The 19,852-nt window shown below is 36.7% G+C and overlaps 1 protein-coding gene across 3 annotated transcripts in view; it reads right to left on the bottom strand.

Annotated features, from left to right (window-relative positions):
• Positions 1 to 2,866: 2,866 nt before the first annotated feature.
• TFEC (transcription factor EC) overlaps positions 2,867 to 19,852 on the bottom strand; it is a 135,916-nt gene continuing 118,930 nt past the window's right edge. For all 3 annotated transcript variants that reach the window (XM_077473283.1, XM_077473282.1, XM_077473284.1), the window contains exons 7-8: positions 12,560 to 12,707; positions 2,867 to 8,941 (exon numbers count right to left, since the gene is read on the bottom strand). In XM_077473283.1, the coding sequence (XP_077329409.1) occupies positions 8,585 to 8,941; positions 12,560 to 12,707 (505 nt within the window). In that variant the 3' untranslated portion in view covers positions 2,867 to 8,584. The remainder of the gene's footprint in view (positions 8,942 to 12,559; positions 12,708 to 19,852) is intronic.

Raw genomic sequence — 19,852 nt, 5'->3', positions numbered from 1 at the left:
GATTTGAACGTACTAGGTGACAGTGAAATGAATTCCCATGACAGAGACCCGATCGATTAGCCACGAACGAGCTCTGGAGCATGTACTGAAATGCGGCCAAGCAGTTAGGGGCACACCGGAATGAATCGGCGCATTTAGCGGATGCGACTGGATTCGAACCGGAGCGCCGTGCGTAACAGAAATGAGTGAAATGATGAAATGACCTACGTGAGCCAGCTATGGCAGAGGTAGGAGTCGTTGTGCCGTGAGACACGACTGGCAATGATTTTGACTGTGGAACACAGTAACGAGACTATATAACAAGTACTAAAACAGTGCAGTTTTTCCTACCAGCAATATCTACCGAAATGACGCCCGTGAAATGAAGGGCGCTGCGAAATAGGAGCGTATTGAGTGATAACAACCGGTATCATAACGAACGATTCGATATTTCAGGTTTTAACGACACTAAAAATAGTACAGGAAGGTCAATCGAGACCCTTACCTGCGGCAGTCGAGCTGGCGACGTTGTACAGAGCCGGCGACGTTGTACAAAACGAACGGGAAAGAAAACCACGAGAGAGACGTTTTGTCCGGATGGAAACGAAACACGAGCCGTCGGCCTAGTGACGTAGTGCCGCGCACCGGAAACCGACAAAGACCACAGGCGAGCGGGCTGGTTAAATACCCTCCGGGCTCCTCCCATAAATTCAGGCCACCACACTGGCCTTCTTACATATATATATATATATATATATATATATATATATATATATATATATATATATATATATATGTGGGCAGTCAGGGGAGGCAGGTGAGACAGAACACTTGCCATAACCAGAAGAAAAAAAAGAAGGAAAAAACAAACAAACAAAAAAAAAAGCGATCAAGCTTTGAGGGTCGTAGCTCGGGGACCTGAGGTAAGCTACTTTCTGCATTCTTTGATTATAAAACAAAACACATCAAAATAATGTTTTCTTACAATCCTTTTAATACCAATGCCATATCATTAGTTTACATAGACGGTGTAAAAAAGTTTGGTTTCGATTTCAAATATTTAATAGATCAACAGACAATATAGACATTAAAGGTAAAATGACTGTACAGATGTCACCTTAAAAAATAAAGAAACATTGCAATGAATATTTTCACATAGAGGTCTATGGTAAAAGTTTTTAACTGCAATTTTACCTAATTTCTGAAGCCACCTTTGTATTACCTTCTTTTTTATTTACAAGCAACATCATAAATTTACTGTACAAAACAAAACAAAACAAAAAAAAATAGCCCTTTAGGAACAAAGCACAAAGGCATAAAAAAAGCAACAAAACAGTAACGTATATATAGAATTAAAAAGAAACTGATGAAATGTAAAACTGCATGGAATAATCAAATTATAAAACTAGGGAAAATCAAAAGACATATACATTATAATGATTTATGTTTTGTAAATCAGTTTTTAAGGCTATTAGGTCATGTGTATTTATTGGAGAATGCAAAATCTAGAAATACGTTTATCAGACAGGTAGTAGGAATGTGATAAAGAACCTCAAAGCACATTAATCAGTTCTTAGGGATCTTTTTGAGTAAGGTTTATGTACCATTTCTCAAGCATGTAGCACTCTGCACATGCTGTAGGATGAAAAATAATAATGATGATCAAGTGTCTGGTCATTAAAAGTTTAACATCACAACTTTTTGTACCAATCCAGATGTAAACATATTGTTATGTTCTCAAGGTATTTAATAGATTTTACAAACCTTTGTTCGGATTTAGTATTTATGATAATATTTTTGTGTAAAGAAAAACAATAAATACTAAAACATATTTACTGCAATCCTTGACATCATAAAAGAAGACACACCTATTTCCTGAAAACAGACTACTGTATCAGCATAACTTAATAACAACTGCATATATGAAGCATAATGGTTATAAGAGTTAATTATTGCTTGAAAACATCTACTTTCTAAAAAGCATTTTACTTACTGAACAGTCCTTGCATAATATGCCTTATAGCACATCCTCACACATTACTACATTAGGGCACATAAAAAGAAAAAGCTGCAAGGCTCCTTTTTCTCTTGCAGCAATGTCTGTAAAATTTCTGATTTCGAGAGTTTGAAAGAGTTTACGTTAAAAATGTATCACCATATCTTTGGTTAAAGTATAACTAAAGGCAAACATTTTTTTAGTTTTGGATAGAGTAGAGAGGGATTCGAATATGTGTCAGTTTTTATTACTGAGATTCACCCTCTCTATTTGCCCTATTTACCATTATCATTGAACATGAAAGTAAAAGAAAATCACACATTGCGGGTTGTCCCCAATAAAATAGTAGAGGGAAAATCTTCCAATGGGGACATTAGTTCCTGGTGACCAGGGGGTCCCCAAGGATTTCCCTTATTTGCAGGGATTTCTTCTCACTTCCTGTTTATCTATGGGACAGGATGTGAAAGGAAGTCTCCACAATAGAACACAGATGTTGAAAAAAAATTGAAAGAGGTTATAACCCTCCCTTGTTCTAACCAAAATAAAATAAAATAAAAAGCTATGGCTATAATTCTACTTTAACTGTATTCTGATCCAATGAATTTTTGGTAATTGATTTAGGCAGTGATACTCATAAACACTAGATTATGTCACATTTACTGATCTCCAATTTTTTAAGCCTTTGGGGATTCATGTTATTACTATGAAAGAGCTTTCTTGCTTCACTGTACGTTCTAATTAATTTGTTGAATTTCTGAATAATATCTTGATGTTATCTTGATCTTTTTGGAAACACATAAACAAATCACTCTTGCCAGTACATGTAACAAGGTTAACTTAATAAGTTAATACATAACACATAACATAGAAAGTTAATACATAACATAGAAATTTGCAGTCACTTATGGTTTATGTATTTATTTGAGAATAGTCATTTAAATAGCACCAATATTTTACGCATCACTTTACATACCGTATATTCACATAAGTCCCCGTCCTTAAGGAGCTTACAGTCTAAGGTCCTTATCTCATATGCATATGCACATACACACTAACTGGGGCCAAGAGCCAACATTTAGACAAGAGTCAATTAACCTACCAAGATGTCTTTGGAGTATGGGAGGAAACAGAGTTCCAACTGGAAACCTACACAAGCAGGGGAAGAAGATGCACATTTCATGCAGATATTGTCTTGTCCGGGATTTGAATCAAAGACCCCAGTGTTGCAAAGCAGTAGTGCTAACCACTAATAAGTTGTTAATCTCTCAAGGATTTTGAATGTAAGAAACATGTCCTAGAAACTTCAAAAAAGTTTCTTGGACCCATCTCTTATATCCTGCGCTCCTCTCCCTGCTGCTTTCCCCATTTGTCAAAATGACAGTTAGGAATTACTTTGTACAGGCATACCCCACTTTTAAGTACACAATGGCGTTTATTTACTAAAGCTGGAAAGTGCAAAATCAGGCTCACTTCTGCATAGAAACCGATGAGCTTCTAACCCCAGATTGTTCAATTAAGCTTTGGTAATAAAACCTGGAATCTCATTGGTTTCTATGCAGAAGTGAGCCTGATTTTACACTTTCCAACTTTAGTAAATAAACCCCATTGTGTACTTAAAAGTGCCTGTATTACACAGTATGAGAGGCTGTCAAAATGCAGCCGCCCCTGTGTATAGTGACACTTGTAGATAGTCTGCAAGTGCCACTGAGTAATACAGTGTAACACAGTATTGTTACACTTTAGTTACTATTTAATTTACATGTAGATCAAAGATGTTATCTTTGATTTGCACATGACATCATTTAAAGAAACCTTACAAGTCAAAATAATGTTTTTTTAAAATAAAATGTATTCCTATTTAATTGCTTAAAGACCGGAAGGATTTACCCCCTGAATGACCAGGTAATTTTGTGCGATATGGCGCTGCATAGCTTTAACTGACAATTGCATGTCTGTGTGACGTTGTACCCAAAGAAAATGTATGACCTTTTTTTCCACAAATAGAGCTTTCTTTTGGTAGTATTTGATAACCCCTGTGGTGTTTATTTTTTGCACTATAAACAAAAAAAGATTGTTTTTGTTTGTAAAAAAAGCTATATTTTTTACTCTTTGCTATAATAAATATCCCTCAAAAAATATAATCAAACACATTTCTTCCTCAGTTTAGGCCAATATGTATTTTTCTACATATGTTTGGTAAAAATATCGCAATAAGCGTATATTGATTGGTTTGCGTAAAAGTTATAGCATCTACAAAATAGGGGATAGATTTATGGCATTTTTATTATTATTTTTTTACTAGTAATGGCAGTGATCAGAAATTTTTAGCATGTGCCCACAAAAGCGAGTTACTGAGCCAACGTACAGTTATGGAGATTCACGTGATCGTGCCACCTTGCCGCAGTAAAATGACGACGGCTGGTCGGCAAGTGGTTATCCTCTTATTAATCCACAGTTAACACTAATCAGCCCTAATTAATTTCTTTCTCCCTTTCTCCTATTTCCTTTCTCTATTATGTTGATAGTGATCATTACCTAATAGTTCATGGGGGTTTTTTTTTTCAAATTGAAAAAGATTTTTTTTTTTTTTTTAATAACTTTATGCCACTTTGCACCAGAAACCACTGGTCAAAAATAGATTACAAAATGTATAATTTTTTTATTTTTTTACACCTTTTTGTCTATAGATATAATATATTTATACATAGAAAATGCAATCAATTTTTAAGGCATTATTGCCAAATAAAGCTTAGTTTGTACCTGCCAAAATGTATGTATTACTTTATTACCTTAAAGCAGTATTAAACCCAAAAGCAAACATTTATTATATTGCAGCTCACCTGTTCTTAGATGTGATGGCTGTATTTGTTTCTTTTTTTAGGCTTTCTTTCTACTATTTTCATCTGGTAATCCAGTCAGTAAGTATGTTGATTTTTAAAGAGAAAAGCTCTCTTGCAATTAGAGGGATGAGGCCGACCATTTAACACAGACGGAGGTGCTTAAACTATTCAGATTCTATTTATGTATGTAAAATATTTATCTCAAAAAGGAAAAAATACTGTTTGCTGTAACCGATTATAAAGAGTTAGCTGGAATTGAGCTTCAATTTGTTACTGTATTTATATCTGCTAGTACTTCTAACAATACCGTCCCCCAGACTGATAATGCTGCTGTCCTATTCTGCCTCATGTTCTCCTTTATTTAAAATGGTGTCTGTTTAATACAGTAGGGGTGTTACTGGCCAGATCACCAGGAGAAAATAGAGGGAAGAAACCCCTAAAAAAACTGAAAAAAATAAATAAAACAAACACAACCCCTACATCTAATGAATGGTAAGCTGCAATATATTACATTTTGGCTTTGGGTTTAATATAGTTTTAGATATTGAAAAAGTTATTGCAGAAAAAAAACAAGCCCACAGTGGAAATGTATACAACTGCTCTGGTCAATAAGAGGGTTAAATATGTGAAAGCTAATCTATTAAGGTCCATCTTTTGTAAGTTTAGTAAGGTTATTTCTGTTTGGTTGCTGCATTTAGCTTGTCATTATAAGTAAGTGCCATTGTGTGTCAAAAGCACGTATAGTTGTTTTCAATAATAGAAAACATGACATGTTTGATATTGGTTAATGGGAAATAATGAGATAAAAGAAGCAAAACTACAAACATGGACTATCTATTGATGTTCTCTAAGTTTAGTGTTGAATGCAAATTTTCATGATTGTTGAATTGTGCCTTTTGTTCTCTATATAATGCCATGCTTTTTTCTTTTAATTCTACATGCTGACCTTGAAAAAAGGACTGATAAATTAGACCTTCACTGAATTAGATCATCTCAGAAAAGAATTCTAATTTAATTAACGATGAAACATTCAAATAGGCACTCGTGATGACCTATGAAAAAGTATTGTAACAGTACAAGTGTTTGCTCCTACTTAAACTCACCAGGCTGTAAGTTACCAGTGCTTCTGGGCTATATTCTAACTTGTAGATACATATTTAAATTCATACTTTGGATGTGATGGATAACTGAGTATAGATAATTAACCTTGACAAACTTACTGAAAATTGCATAATACTGTATGTACTGCTTTATTTAATTCTCTGAGCAGAAAAAAAGCAATCCGTTAAAATATGGGTGTCCATGAATACGGGTAATTCACATAAGCATTCATATTATATGAAAAAAAGTTGAATCATAATTTTTCTGCAGGCTGTCTCTAAATCTCAGGTTAAAAATCACCTTCTTGAGTAGACCCCTAAAGGGGTTGACATTAGGATTCCCAGCTTCAGGGCTTTTCTTTTTACTTCCTGCCCCTTATGCTGATTGACTTTTACCAATGGTCACCCTAACTGACTAACTAGCACCTAAGATGGCCATACACCGGTAATATTTCATTTGAAAACATTTGTTTTTGAATGCTCTGACAAAGGATTATTCAGTATTTTAATATGAACAATCAAACTAAATACTACTGGCTTATGGCCACCTTTATTATCACAGTAACATAATTGGGTATCTTAGTCACTAAAGTCACACGTAACTTCAATTTTGTGAGATTGAAAGAACTAATTTGCCATGTTCGTGTCGGTACACCTGGAAAAGTGGAGAAACAGTCACCCTACTCATTAAGTGTTTGTTTCCAAATGCATAGATTCAAAGTGGTCAGATTGTATACTAATATACAATATACTATTCAATAAACAAATATATCCAACAATTTATACATGAATAGATAATAATGTGTTGTCAGACAGAGCAGTAGTATAAGTATTGTATCGTACACAGAAATGGGTTTCTGACAGTCATTAACATGATTTGTGTATACTGCCACTTGGGACCACAGCCACAAACCAATTATTATGGTGAAACAGCAGTCATAGTGATTGATTTACTAAAGGAATATTTTATGATCCTTTTGAAAAGAACTTGTGTTCATGCCAAACAATAATACCAATAATGTGAAGGCAGATTTTATATAACATACCTTTTCTTTTTCTTGGTTTAGGAGATCGGCTTCTTTTCATATTGTTAGCTAGCCAAATGAAACACATTTAACTGGTTATATAGAGAAACCAGAACAGTGAAACACTGACATCTTTTATTTTATGGATAGCTAAACTATGCAGTACTGTTTTGTTTTTTTCAATTAATATTAAAGTGTAATGCTGGATCATCTTTGCTTTTGATAGTTTTGGCTTGAGTGAGAAGAGTTTAGGAACCTCTGTCAGCTTTTCTTGCTGTCTCTGTCCCAAAAAATTCAAAATGTGGTCCTTATCAGCAGTTTGTGAATTGAGGGTAAATCCTCTAATAGGAGCACATTTTCCAGTAATAACTATCAAATGTGAGATTTCTTCCCATTATGAGATACTGCCATGTGTCCTTAATGGATAGTGTTAGTGTCACAGACAGTAAAAAACAAAAAACAAAAAAAAAACATGATAGACATGATAACCCTTACTATTTTATCCAAAACTAGAAAGAAATATGTGTTTTTTGGTTGAGAAATATAGTTATAATTTATCTAAATGTGGGTAGTTTCATATCTCTGTTGTGGTTTATGTGCTATAAATTATTCTGTGAAGTGTTTAGTAAAAAAAATGTTTTAAATGAAATATATTATTTTCCTATACCTCAAACTTTCTTTTTAATTTTGGTATGAACATATACTGTATTTAAGTTCTCTTTTCTTGAAGCAAACAATTACATGGCTACTGAAAAACATGTGATTGCACACAACATTTCAGAAACAAATTGTTCCTTAAAACACGTGAAATTTTTGCATTTTAAATGCTGCAATAAATTGCACTGCGTTCTCTATTTAAAGGCAGCAAGTGTCTACTGTGTACATGCTTAAGCAGCTATACTAATTTTATTTAGTAAAAGTAAGACGCATTTACCAAAGTAGAGAAAAGACAACTTAAAGTATATCTATACCAAAAACTTTTTTTGGGGGGGGGGGGTAAGGGTAAGGCTTAATTGACATCTGAGGCTCTGTTGGAGCGATTACTTCGTTTTCCAATCTGGCACAACGTTTGTCCACATGACAGGGGAAATCTCTGTAACAGCAACATAGACAGAAGAAAAACATCTTTAAAATTAAGTAGGGGATTGCTACAAAACCTGTCATTTTTTTTCTTTTTTTTCCCTGATGCAGATTTCCCCCCACAAAACAGAAAATGAGGGTAAATATCTCTAATGGAGCCGTGGATGGCAATAAAACCTGACTGGGTTTCTAACCTTTACACATTCTATCCAAAGTTAAAATAAAAAGTTTTAGGAAAAAAGCACATTTAATACAAATGTGAAATAGAAATGTCTATTATAATATACAAAGAGTATTTGAGATTTTTTAGCACATCATGTGATTTTAGAGGCCGGTAAACAGTGTGATCATTATTCATTAATTAGATAAAATCACTTAGGGTCCCTCCAACGGAATGGGTATATGATATATGCTGTCAAACCTGCTATTATAAAAGAGATGCTTTCTTTAACTGGAGTGGTTCAGCGCGTGCTCGAAAAACACTGGTCAATACTGTCCATAGTCTTTTAGTGAGGAAGCAAAAAACACGATAGATTAATGTCTCTTAGAAACCAGTCATTGTACTTATAGATCATCGTCATCATCTGTGCTGAAACTGCTCCTCCTGCTGCTTCCTTTGGAAAGATCAGGTGATGTCGCAGACAGGAAAGGGTCTGTTCCAAATGGAGACATCTCTTCTAGCATCTGTTCTTTTAAAGCAGCACTAAATGATAAATCTGTAAAGTGTGAGAGTGGATCTGAAAATCCCGTTGATCCATCACACAGGTCATTTGTTTTCCCAATAGAGAGAGGAAGCTGGTGAGCATAATCTTCTGGCATATTTTCTCCATATGCCTGCTGTTTAATAACTTGTGAGGCTAATTCCACGGTGCACATTGTTGGCAGTGGCAGGCCGTGTGCTTGGGCCTGTATTTCAAGTTCCTATAATGGAATAATGGGAATAAAATAAATACATGTTACCTTTAAATAAACTGCTGCATTTAAATTGGCAACACTGCACTTAATCTTTTTTTTTTTTAAGTAAATTTAAATAAACTGCTGCATTTAAATTAGCAACACTGCACTTAATCTTTTTTTTTTTTAAGTACATTTAAATAAACTGCTGCATATAAATTAGCAACACTGCACTTAATCTTTTTTATTTTTAAGTAAATTTAAATAAACTGCTGCATTAAATTAGCAGCACTGCACTTAATTATTATTATTTTTTTGAAAAGTAAAGGCCTGTAATGGACCCCCAAGGGCATTGTACACAGTTAGTGCCTATATTGCAGCAGGATTTGGCATGATATGTTACTGAACCAGCAGGGCTGTACAGAATTTGATCTGGAAAAGATGCTGTTTATTTATCAAAGTTAGTGTTCACCTTTGTTAAAATGCATGTTCATTTAGCTTAGTAGAAAAGGTAACACTGTTTTCACTTTAAATAACCAATTGTCTTCAAGGCAAAAATGGAATTTTGCATTATTTCTGATGAATGAATTGAACTCTATTCACGCTATTTACTAAGTAAATTGAACATTAACTTTGCTAAAAAAAATCTAAGCATGGTGTTTGCAAATATCTTGCTACCCTAATGACTTGATACCCTTATCAAGATGCAATTAAAAACGTTCAATCAAATAATTTTTTCCTCAATAAATATCTTTTTTGATAATGTTTTTTCATAATTTGTTGTCTCTGCTGTTTTAAGCTCTAGTTTGGTGAAGGGGGCTGGCAGGCTTTTAAACACATCACAGCATTCTGCCTCAGAGATTTATCAAAATGTATCATACTGTATGAAAGAACACATCCCTGGAATCTGTCCACTGGCCATTGGGTGCTGTTCAGTCTGCTGATTAGTTGCTTTTAATCATGCACATTTGAATGGATGCTGGGATGTGTTTTTTTTTCTCACATAGTGCCCCAGAACAACCTTCCAAATAGGATGATGACACATTGATCAGAGAGACAAGTGATTGGTGAATGACTGAAGTTGTTCAGCCAAGAAATGAAGGTGGGCTCAATATAGCTTCTTTATCTTCAAAGAGTTATATTGTGGAGATGCAAGTTTGCAGGGAATTGAAGTGCAATAATAACTCACATATACATTATATAGTAGTAAACAGTCATAAAATAAACATTTTGCACATTTTGCAGACTTCTGTCGGTTGCAAAATTTCAAATCACAACATAAACAAACATTATACTGATGTTTCTTCCCTGGCCACTCTAGCGCCAAAACCTGGGGACGATGTCTATGAGGACGAAACGCTTTGGGAGGACTCCACTGTCGCCTGTTTTATGAAAAGCGCTTGTTTAAACTACAGAAATGTGAGTTTGTTACTACCTTTTTAAATAAATTTTGATTTTAACGGAATTACGCTATATGGCCCTATGTTTTCCTTTTATGTGTTCATCACCTTGAATTGGGCCTTTATACGTGTGGAGAAAACCTATTGTGGTTGGGAAGACTTCTTGGATGGTTGTTTGGCATTCTAGCATTTGCCAGTTCCCGTTTTTTGGTATTCCAATGCTGGCCAGTTCAAGTTTCCACGACTAATAAAAAGCTTGCAGGACCCTTAGAATATATATTCTCTTGGGTCATATCCATCTGGTAAGCCTGCATCTGATAAGGTGGCGGTATCATCACATGGGTGTTCGCATGTTAACCCTTTTTTGGATCGGATGGTGTATCTGAAGTGTTATTTTACATGTGGGACTTGAATATTTATTCTTTATTTTTTATTTTTAGATACAAAGAGACTTTACACATATTAATTTTCTCCTCTATTTACTTGACATATATGAGCACAATGTTTTGGTGTTTATCCACTATAAATTTCACATGATCTATGTGGTCATACATACAGATGTTATATTGTTTATAATTTCTTTTCAGTATAATTGTTTAGCGCTACACTTTTTTTTATAATATTTGTACCCTTTTTTGCTAAAATATCCATTTTAGTGTTAGCAGCTTTTTTTTTATATTTGGATAGCACAGTGTTTTTTTCTTTGGTTTAGGGAAAAAATATTAACACCCTGTTTAAAGTATGTTTATGAATGCAAATATTTAAAGGGCATCCCTTGGTGTGTGTCACATTAACTCAAGAGCCCTTAGATATTTTTATTAACACAATACCAGTGGCTTTTATTTTGTGTAAGGGTTTCCAAATAATTCATTAACAGTTTTTTTAATAACTGAAAATTTTTGTTGACATACATTCTGTATAATAATTGGTATTTGCTTAACCGCTTCCTGACCAACCACCACAGTTATACTACAGTAGGTTGGCTCCCCTGCACGAGCCGTTGTAGCTATACATCGGCTCAAAGGGGTGAGATAGCAGGCATGCACCCGCTGCACAGCAGAGGTGCCAATACTCGTGGCTGAAAGTCGTGATTACCGCCGGCCACGAGCGATTGTGAGCAGGAGACACAGAACAGGGACGAGCGTGTGTAAACACACACTTCCCTGTTCTGTCCTGACAGGAGTGACAGATCGTGTGTTTCTATTAACTAGGAACTACGATCTGTCACTTCTTCTAGTCAGTCCCCTCCCTTTTCAGTTAGAATCACCTCCCAGGGAACACAGTTAACACCTAGATTGCCCCTAGTTTTAACCCCTTAATTGCCAGTGAATTTTTTAGAGTAATCAATGCATTTCTATGGCATTGATCGCTGTATTAATGCCAATGGTCCCAAAAATGTGTCAAAATTGTCTGATGTGTCTGCCATATTGTCGCAGTCATGATAAAAATCGCAGATAGCCACCATTACTAGTAAAAAATAATAATAATAATAAAATGCTATAAGTCTATCCCCTATTTTGTAGACGCTATAACTTTTACACAAACCAATCAATGTATGCTTATTGTGTTTTTTTTTACCCAAAATATGTACAAAAAAACATATCGGCCTAATCAGAGAAAAAAATTGCTTTAAAAAAATGGGGATATTTATTATAGCAAAAGATATAAAATATTGTGTTTTTTTCAAAATTTTTGTTATTTTTTGTTTATAGCGCAAAAGATAAAAACCACAGAGGCAATCAAATACCACCAAAAGAAAGCCATATTTGTGGGAAAAAAAGGATGTCAATTTTGTTTGGATGCAATGTCGCATGACCGCGCAATTGTCACTTTAAGCGACGCAGTGCCAAATCGCAAAAAGCGCTCTGGTCAGGAAGGGGGTAAATTCTTCAGGGGCTGAAGTGGTTAAACTCCAACTATTGTAATGAATTTATATAACATTTTAGTATGTAAGCTACCCCATATGCCAGGATCTATTAGGGCTTTACTCTCAGAACTATGTCACTGAAGAAAGCATCACAAGAAATTTAAGAAAATACTAAGTACTGCAAGTTTTTATACCATAATCCTCCACACCTTAAATCACTTGCGAATATATTCATCTATCTGATCTTTGTAAAAGGTTAAGCACATTTTGGAGCTACGAAATGGCTCCAGTGCATGATGAGAATAATAAATAAAATATCATCTGATAGAATTGATGGGGATGATTTCTGGAACTTTTTTTTTTAAATATTTAACCAACCTGAATACGAAGCAGCAGTCTCCTGTTGGCCTGCTCTAATTTTTTCTGTCTGTGTTCTAATTCTCTGCCTCTTTGTTGTTCTTTTTGTAGCCATTTGATGTATTCCACTGAAGCCTTTAAAATAGTTCCTTTGTTCCAGCGCATATCACTGCAAAATGGAGAAATAACCTTTTCACAACTGTGCACATCAGCAGAATTCCTAAGAACTTACAAAATCTTTTACATTAACCTGAAATAATGATTTACATGACTATTATTCACTGTTAGATATTATTGCTTCTGAATGGAAATTTTAATAGAATAGTTAAGAAGTCCTTATATAGTAAAATTGATCCTGGAATGAAAAAATGTGTCAAAAGAAACTAATAGAGAGACTTTTTTGTGAGAAGGCTAAATGTATTATCATGATTCCACCATTACAGTTTTTAAATTTTAAGTGAAAATTGCTTTTATTATTAACTCTCAGATTAAAATCTATGTTCAGTACTTATACATTAATGGAGAAGAAAATGTACATTGCCAAGGACTTCAGATTACATTTTAAAGATCATTTCAAGAATAATATTCTTTATATGTGGCTCTTTTCAGGAAGAGGAGATGGTTCCTTTGTTCGAATAAAATAAACTAAGTTATGAATAGTGATTGTTATTTAAATTATTACATTATATGAAATTATAATATTTGAGAAGCAAAAAAAAGAAAGAAAAAAAAACAGTCTATTTTATTTTTCACCAGGGATTACCAAACCAGTTTGGCTGTGTTTAATTGTATCTGTTGTAGATTCAAGAAACACCTAGTATGAATATACCATATCTCATATCTGTTTCAATAAAGTAAAAGCAAAAACTGGTGCTTGCTGTTGCATCTTTTTTTCGCCTGATATATATAATAATAATACTAATATAATAATAATATAATATTATATTAAGTTTGCCCTTACTACCTGGTTTGATGCCTGTTTTCTTTATACCCTCATCGGCCACTTTATTAGGTACATTTTGCTAGTACTGTATTGGGTTGGACCCCCTTTTGCCTTTAAAACTGCCTTAATTCTTCATGGCATAGATTCAACAAGGTAGAAACATTCCGCAGAGATTTTGGTCCATATTGACATGAGAACATCACACAGTTAAAAATGTATGTACTTGCGCGCTGCTATATTGTGCTATTGAGTTCTATGAGACTACAAAACATACTCAGCGGATCGCTCACACCTATACACACTCTCTAAATGTGTATCAATGTGCAAAATGATATTCAAAAAGTGGTGCCGCGCTCCCAAACATTAATGTGTTGGTATCCCTTTAAATCTGCTTGCAAAGCAATTTTTAAAATCAGCATATCATATCAAACCATATAAAACATTTACAAAACAAACAATGCATCAGTACATTAAGTGTCCTTTGGTACGAATTTGCTTGCATATGCTCAATCTTTCATTAAAAACAGGCTTGTGTTCATGTATCCAAACTACTTCCTTAATTAGTATTCACCACTAGGTGCCGCAATCATCCACATGCATTAGTGATAATCCCCTCATCTGATGTGCCCTCACCTGGGGGATAAGTCCAACCAATGGTCTATATGCGATTTTGTTTCACTCCTTTGCTGGCAATCTTGAGATTAGAATCCTCCTTCTCCTACACTTAAATCCATACACCCGAATCATAAAAAGAGAAAGTGTGATATCCCCCTGAGAAAGCCACATGACCATGTGGCATAATGCATAGGGGAGGGGCCAATCTGTTGTCACGCTAATTGTGAGCATACTGTGGTAATACTGTCTGATTGTCTTATACCTGCACTGTGAGGACAGAATGCTTTTTACAGTTTGGTGCACTCTAAGCACCAGGAAAATGTGAGTGTTTTTATACTTGGCGTTTAATAAACCAGTTGTTTTAAAAGATAAGATAAAGCACTATGTCCAGCTTTCTCTTTTTATGATTCAGGTGTATGGAGATAAGTGTAAGAGAAAGAGGATTCTAATCTCAAGATTGCCAGCAAATGAGTGAAACAGCATACAACAGATCCCCAGAGAGGAAAAAAAACGCATATAGACCATTGGTTGGACTTATCCCCCAGGTGAGGGCACATCGGATGTAAGGATTATCACTAATGCATGTGGATGATTGGACCACATAGTGGTAAATTCTAATTAACCACTTGCTTACTGACAACTTAAACCCCCTTCCTGCCCAAGCCAATTTGCAGCTTTCAGCACTGTCACCCATTGAATGACAATTGCGCGGTCATGCAACATTGGACCCAAATTGCATTTTTATCATTTTTTTCACACAGATAGAGCTTTCTTTTGGTGGTATTTAATCACTGCTTGGTTTTTATTTTTTTGTTAAACAAAAACTAAAAAAAGATAAAAAAAACTGTTTCATAGTTTGTTATGAAATATTGAAAACAGGTAATTTTTCTCCTTTATTTACATGCGTTGATGCGGCTGCACTGATGGGTACTGATAGGCTGCACTGATGAGCACTGACAGGCTGCACTGATAGGCTGCACTGATAGGCACTGAAAAGGCAGCACTGATGGGCACTGATAGGTGGCACTGATGGGCACTGATGAGGTGGCACTGATGGGTGGCACTGATGGGCCCTGATGGGCGGCACTGAAGGGCACTGATGGGTGGCACTGGTAGGCACTGGTAGGTGACACTGATAGGCAGCACTAATAGGTGGCACTGGTGGGCATTGTGAAGTGACATTGGTGGGCTCTGGTAGGTGGCACTGGTGGGCACAGATGAGTCAGTGGTGGCCTCATCTCTCCCTCTGACAGAAGCTGGTGATAGGCTCTTTTTCCTCCTCACGCTGACAACAAAAAGCTGATTATCAATCTTCTGTTCTTCTTTTTACATCATGTGATCAGTTGTCATTGGCTGACAGCTGATCGTGTGGTAAAGGGCCAGGATCTGTGATCAGCTGAGTCTCAATGACACGCTAATCAGAGAGTGAGTCGCGTACATGGATGCCCTCCCAGAAATTAAGGCCCATACTGTAGCTGTCTTTTGGCTATAGCGTGGGCGGGAGTAGGTTAAGGAAGCAGTTGTTTGGATATGTGAACACAAGCCTGTTTTTTATGAAAGATTGAGCGTATGCAAGAAAATTCATACCAAAGGACACTTTATGGACCGATGCATTGGTTGTTTTGCTAATGTTATGCAGTAAAACCTTGGATTGCAAGCATAATTCGTTCCGGAAACATGCTTGTAATTAAAAGCACTTGTATATCAAAGAAAATTTCCCCATTAGAAAAAATGGAAACTCAGATGATTCATTCCACAACCATTTATTCATAAATCCTTCAGTTTATAATCCATATAAAAAGATTATAGCAAGGTTGTGTAACCATAAAATGTCCATCCACAAATGGCAGCATCCACAAGGGGATTAGAAGCAAAATCCAGCAGGAGCTACAGTGTATAAAAGAGAAGAGAGGTGCCTCTAAGTATAGCAATATGGTTACATTTAATGAAGGTACAACATTTAGCAACTCACATGGTTGATGATTAAAACAGGCACATCTAAGTATGCAGGCATCTGGGGTAAAACTGTCCACATAGACCATCCCCTGCACCACCTGCTCTTACCGCTGTCAGTCTGCAATCATGACCAGGAAGACTACCCTGCAGTAGAGTTGAAAGTTGATTTGAAAGCGAGTGCAGCATGGAAGGGATGATGTTGATGGTGGTGTGGAGGATGGTCTATGTCAGGGATATGCAATTAGTGGACCTCCGGCTGTTGCAGAACTACAATTCCCATGAGGCATAGCAAGACTCGGACAGCCACAAGCATGAAACCCAGAGGCAGAGGCATGATGGGACTTGTAGTTTTGCAACAGCTGGAGGTCCGCTAATAGCATATCCCTGGTCTATGTGGACAGCTTATCCCCGGGTGCCCGCATACTTAGATGTGCCTGTTTTAATTATCAACCATATAAGTTACTAAATGTTGTACCGTCATTAAATTTAACCATATTGCTACTCTTAGAGGCGCCTCTGTTCTGTTTTATACTCAGTTGTCATATGATGCTACTTGTATATCAAGATATCACTTGTATATCGAGTCAAAATTTATTTTAAAATGTTACTCGTCTTGCAAAACACTCTCAAACCAAGTTACTCTTAAACCAAGGTTTTACTGTGTATGGTTTGATATGACACGCTGATTTTGAAAATTGGTGTGCAAGCAGATTTAAAGGGATACTAACACATTAGTGTTTGGGAGTGCAATATTAATTACCAGACCATTGTTCCTCATTTTTACTGACAGTCTACTGACTGGAATCGTACCAACTTATTGAAGAAAAGCCAATGTAGCACCAATATTTAAAGTGGTTGTAAACCCTTACAAACCACTTTGACCTACAGGTAAGCCTAGATTAAGGCTTACCTGTAGGTCCAAGCAATATCTCCTAAACCTATATGGTTTAGGAGATATTTGCCCGAAAACGGGCACCGCTGTCTATGGCGCATGCGCCGTAGACAGCGGCGCGCAGGCGCACTGAACGCGCCAGTTCCAAAAATGGAGCTGCCGCATTTGTCGACTCCCGTGCGCATGCACGGGAGTGACGTCATCGCGGCTTCGCCGAATGACAACGGCGGAGCTGCGAGACGCCACAAGCAAGATGGATGCGGCGGACTACAGGGGACAGCGCGACTTCGCTGGCTCCTGTGTCAGGTAAGTGACACATAATGGGCCTACTATGCGATGCATAGTAGTCCATTATGCTTTACCTTTGCAGGGAAAAAAAGAGGAAGTAAACTCATCAGGGTTTACTTCCTCTTTAAAAAAGGGCCAAACTACATCTTTGGGAATTACAGACCAGTTAGCCTAACATCAATAGTATGCAAGCTCTTTGAGGGGATAGAAAAGCACTATATACAAGATTTTAGTAAGGAAAACTGTATCATTATCAGTAATCAGCATGGATTCATGAAGAATCGTTCTGAACAAATCAATCTATTAACCTTCTATGAGAAGGTGAACTGCCATCTAGATAAAGCAAGGCCCATAGACGTGGTGTATCTGGATTTTGCTAAAGCATTTGACACAGTTCCCCATAAACGTTTACTGTACAAAGTAAGGTCCATTGGTATGGACCATAGGGTGAGTACATGGATTGAAATGGGAAATGCTCAGAATGGCCAGGGATGGGAAGATCTGAACAAATTAATAGGTTGGGCAACTACATGGCAAATGAGGTTTAATGTGGAAAAAATTAAAATAATGCATTTTGGTGGCAAAAATATGCAATCTATACACTGGGGGAGAACCTCTGGGGGAATCTAGGATGGAAAAGGACCTGGGGTCCTAGTAGACGATAGGCTCAGAAATGGCATGCAATGCCAAGCGGCTGCTAACAAAGCAAACAGAATATTGGCATGTATTAAAAAGGTGATCAACTCCAGAGATAAAACGATAATTCTCCCGCTCTACAAGACTCTGATCCAGCCTCACCTGGATTATGCTGTCCAGTTCTGGGCACCAGTCCTCAGGAAGGATGTACTGGAAATGGAGTGAGTACAAAGAAAGGCAACAAAGCTAATAAAGGTTCAGGAGGATATTAGTTATGAAGAAAGATTGCGAGCACTGAACTTATTCTCTCTGGAGAAGAGACACTTGAGAGGGGATATGATTTCAATTTACAAATAACATACTGGTGACCCCACATTAGGGATAAAACTTTTTTGTGGAAGTGAGTTTAATAAGTCACGTGGGCACTCATTAAAATTAAAAGAGGTTTAACCTTAAACTGCGTAGAGAGTTCTTTACTGTAAGACCGGCAAGGATGTGGTATTCCCTTCCACAGGCGGTAGTTTCAGCGGGGGGGGGGGGGGGCATTGATAGTTTAAAAAAAAACTATTAGATAAGCACCTGAACGACCACAACATACAGGGATATACAATGTAATACTGACATATTTACACACACAGGTTGGACTTGATGTACTTGTGTCTTTTTTCAACCTCCCCTACTATGTAACTATGTAACCACTTTTTGAATATAATTTAGCATCACGCAGTTGCTGCAGATTTTTTGGCTGCACGTCCATAATGCAAATCTCCAGTTTCACCACATCCCAAAAGTGCTCTATTTGATTGAGATCTGCTGAAGATGGGTATACTCTAGTCAAAAAGGATAGGTATGGTCAGCAACAACACTCAGGTAGGCCGTAGCATTTAAAAACTGCTCAATTGATACTAAGGGGTCCAAAGTGTGCCAAGAAAATATCCCCCACACCATTACACCACCACCACCAGCCTTAACTGTTTAAACAAGGCAGGATGGATCCATGCTTTCATGTTGTTTACACCAAATACTGACCCTACCATCTAAATGTTGCAGCTAAAATCGAGACTCATCAGACCAGGCAAACTATTTCCAGTCTTCTATTGTCCAATTTTGGTGAACCTGCGTGAATTGTAGCCTCAGTTTCCTGTTCTTAGCTGACAGGAGAGGCACCCGGTGTGGTCTTCTGCTGCTGTAGCCCATTTGCTTCAATGCTCTATGTGTTGTGCGTTCGGAGATGGTATTCTGCATACCTTGGTTGTAACGAGTGGTTATTTGAATTACTGTTGTCTTTCTATAGTCTGCCCATTCTCCTCTGACCTTTGACATCAACAAGGCATTTTCCTCCACACAACTTCCGCTCACTAGATAGTTCCTCTGAAAACCCTAGAGATGGTTGTGCATGAAAATCCCAGCAGATCAGCTGTTTTTGAAACACTCAGACCAGCTCGACTTGCACCAGCAACCATCTCTCGTTGAAAGTCACTTAAATCCTCTTTCTTCCCCATTCTAATGCTCTGTTTAAACTACAGCAAGTTCAACAGGTGTGCCTAATAAAGTGGCCGGTTAGTGTAATATATATATATATATATATATATATATATATATATATATATATATATATATATATATATATCTTATTAGAAAGCTTAATTAGACCTTAAGGGGTTGTAAAGGTCCGTTCATTTTTCTTTTTAGGACAAACATGGTCATACTTACCTCCTCTGTGCAAGGATTTTGCACAAAGGGGCCCTGATTCTCCCAGCTCCTCCTCTTCTCAAGTGCCCCCACGGAGACCCACATTCATTAGAGGTACTTTTGTGGGTGTGCTTCTGAATCCTGCTCCTGCGTTCATTTACACAGACAGTAGGACCCTGCCCTGTCCCCCGGCTGCCTGTCACTGGCTTTGATTCACAGTAGCAGGAGCCAATGCTCCTGCTGCTAGGAATCCAGCCAATAAGGACTCGAGACAGGGGCTGGAGCTGCTCTG

Source organism: Lithobates pipiens, unplaced genomic scaffold, assembly GCF_037356315.1.
Source record: "Lithobates pipiens isolate NorthernLeopardFrog02 unplaced genomic scaffold, aLitPip1_a1.2 Scaffold_8, whole genome shotgun sequence".
Lineage (NCBI taxonomy): Eukaryota > Metazoa > Chordata > Amphibia > Anura > Ranidae > Lithobates > Lithobates pipiens.
The sequence above is the reverse complement of the archived record's forward strand: the minus strand, read 5'-3'. Positions and strand labels throughout refer to the sequence as shown.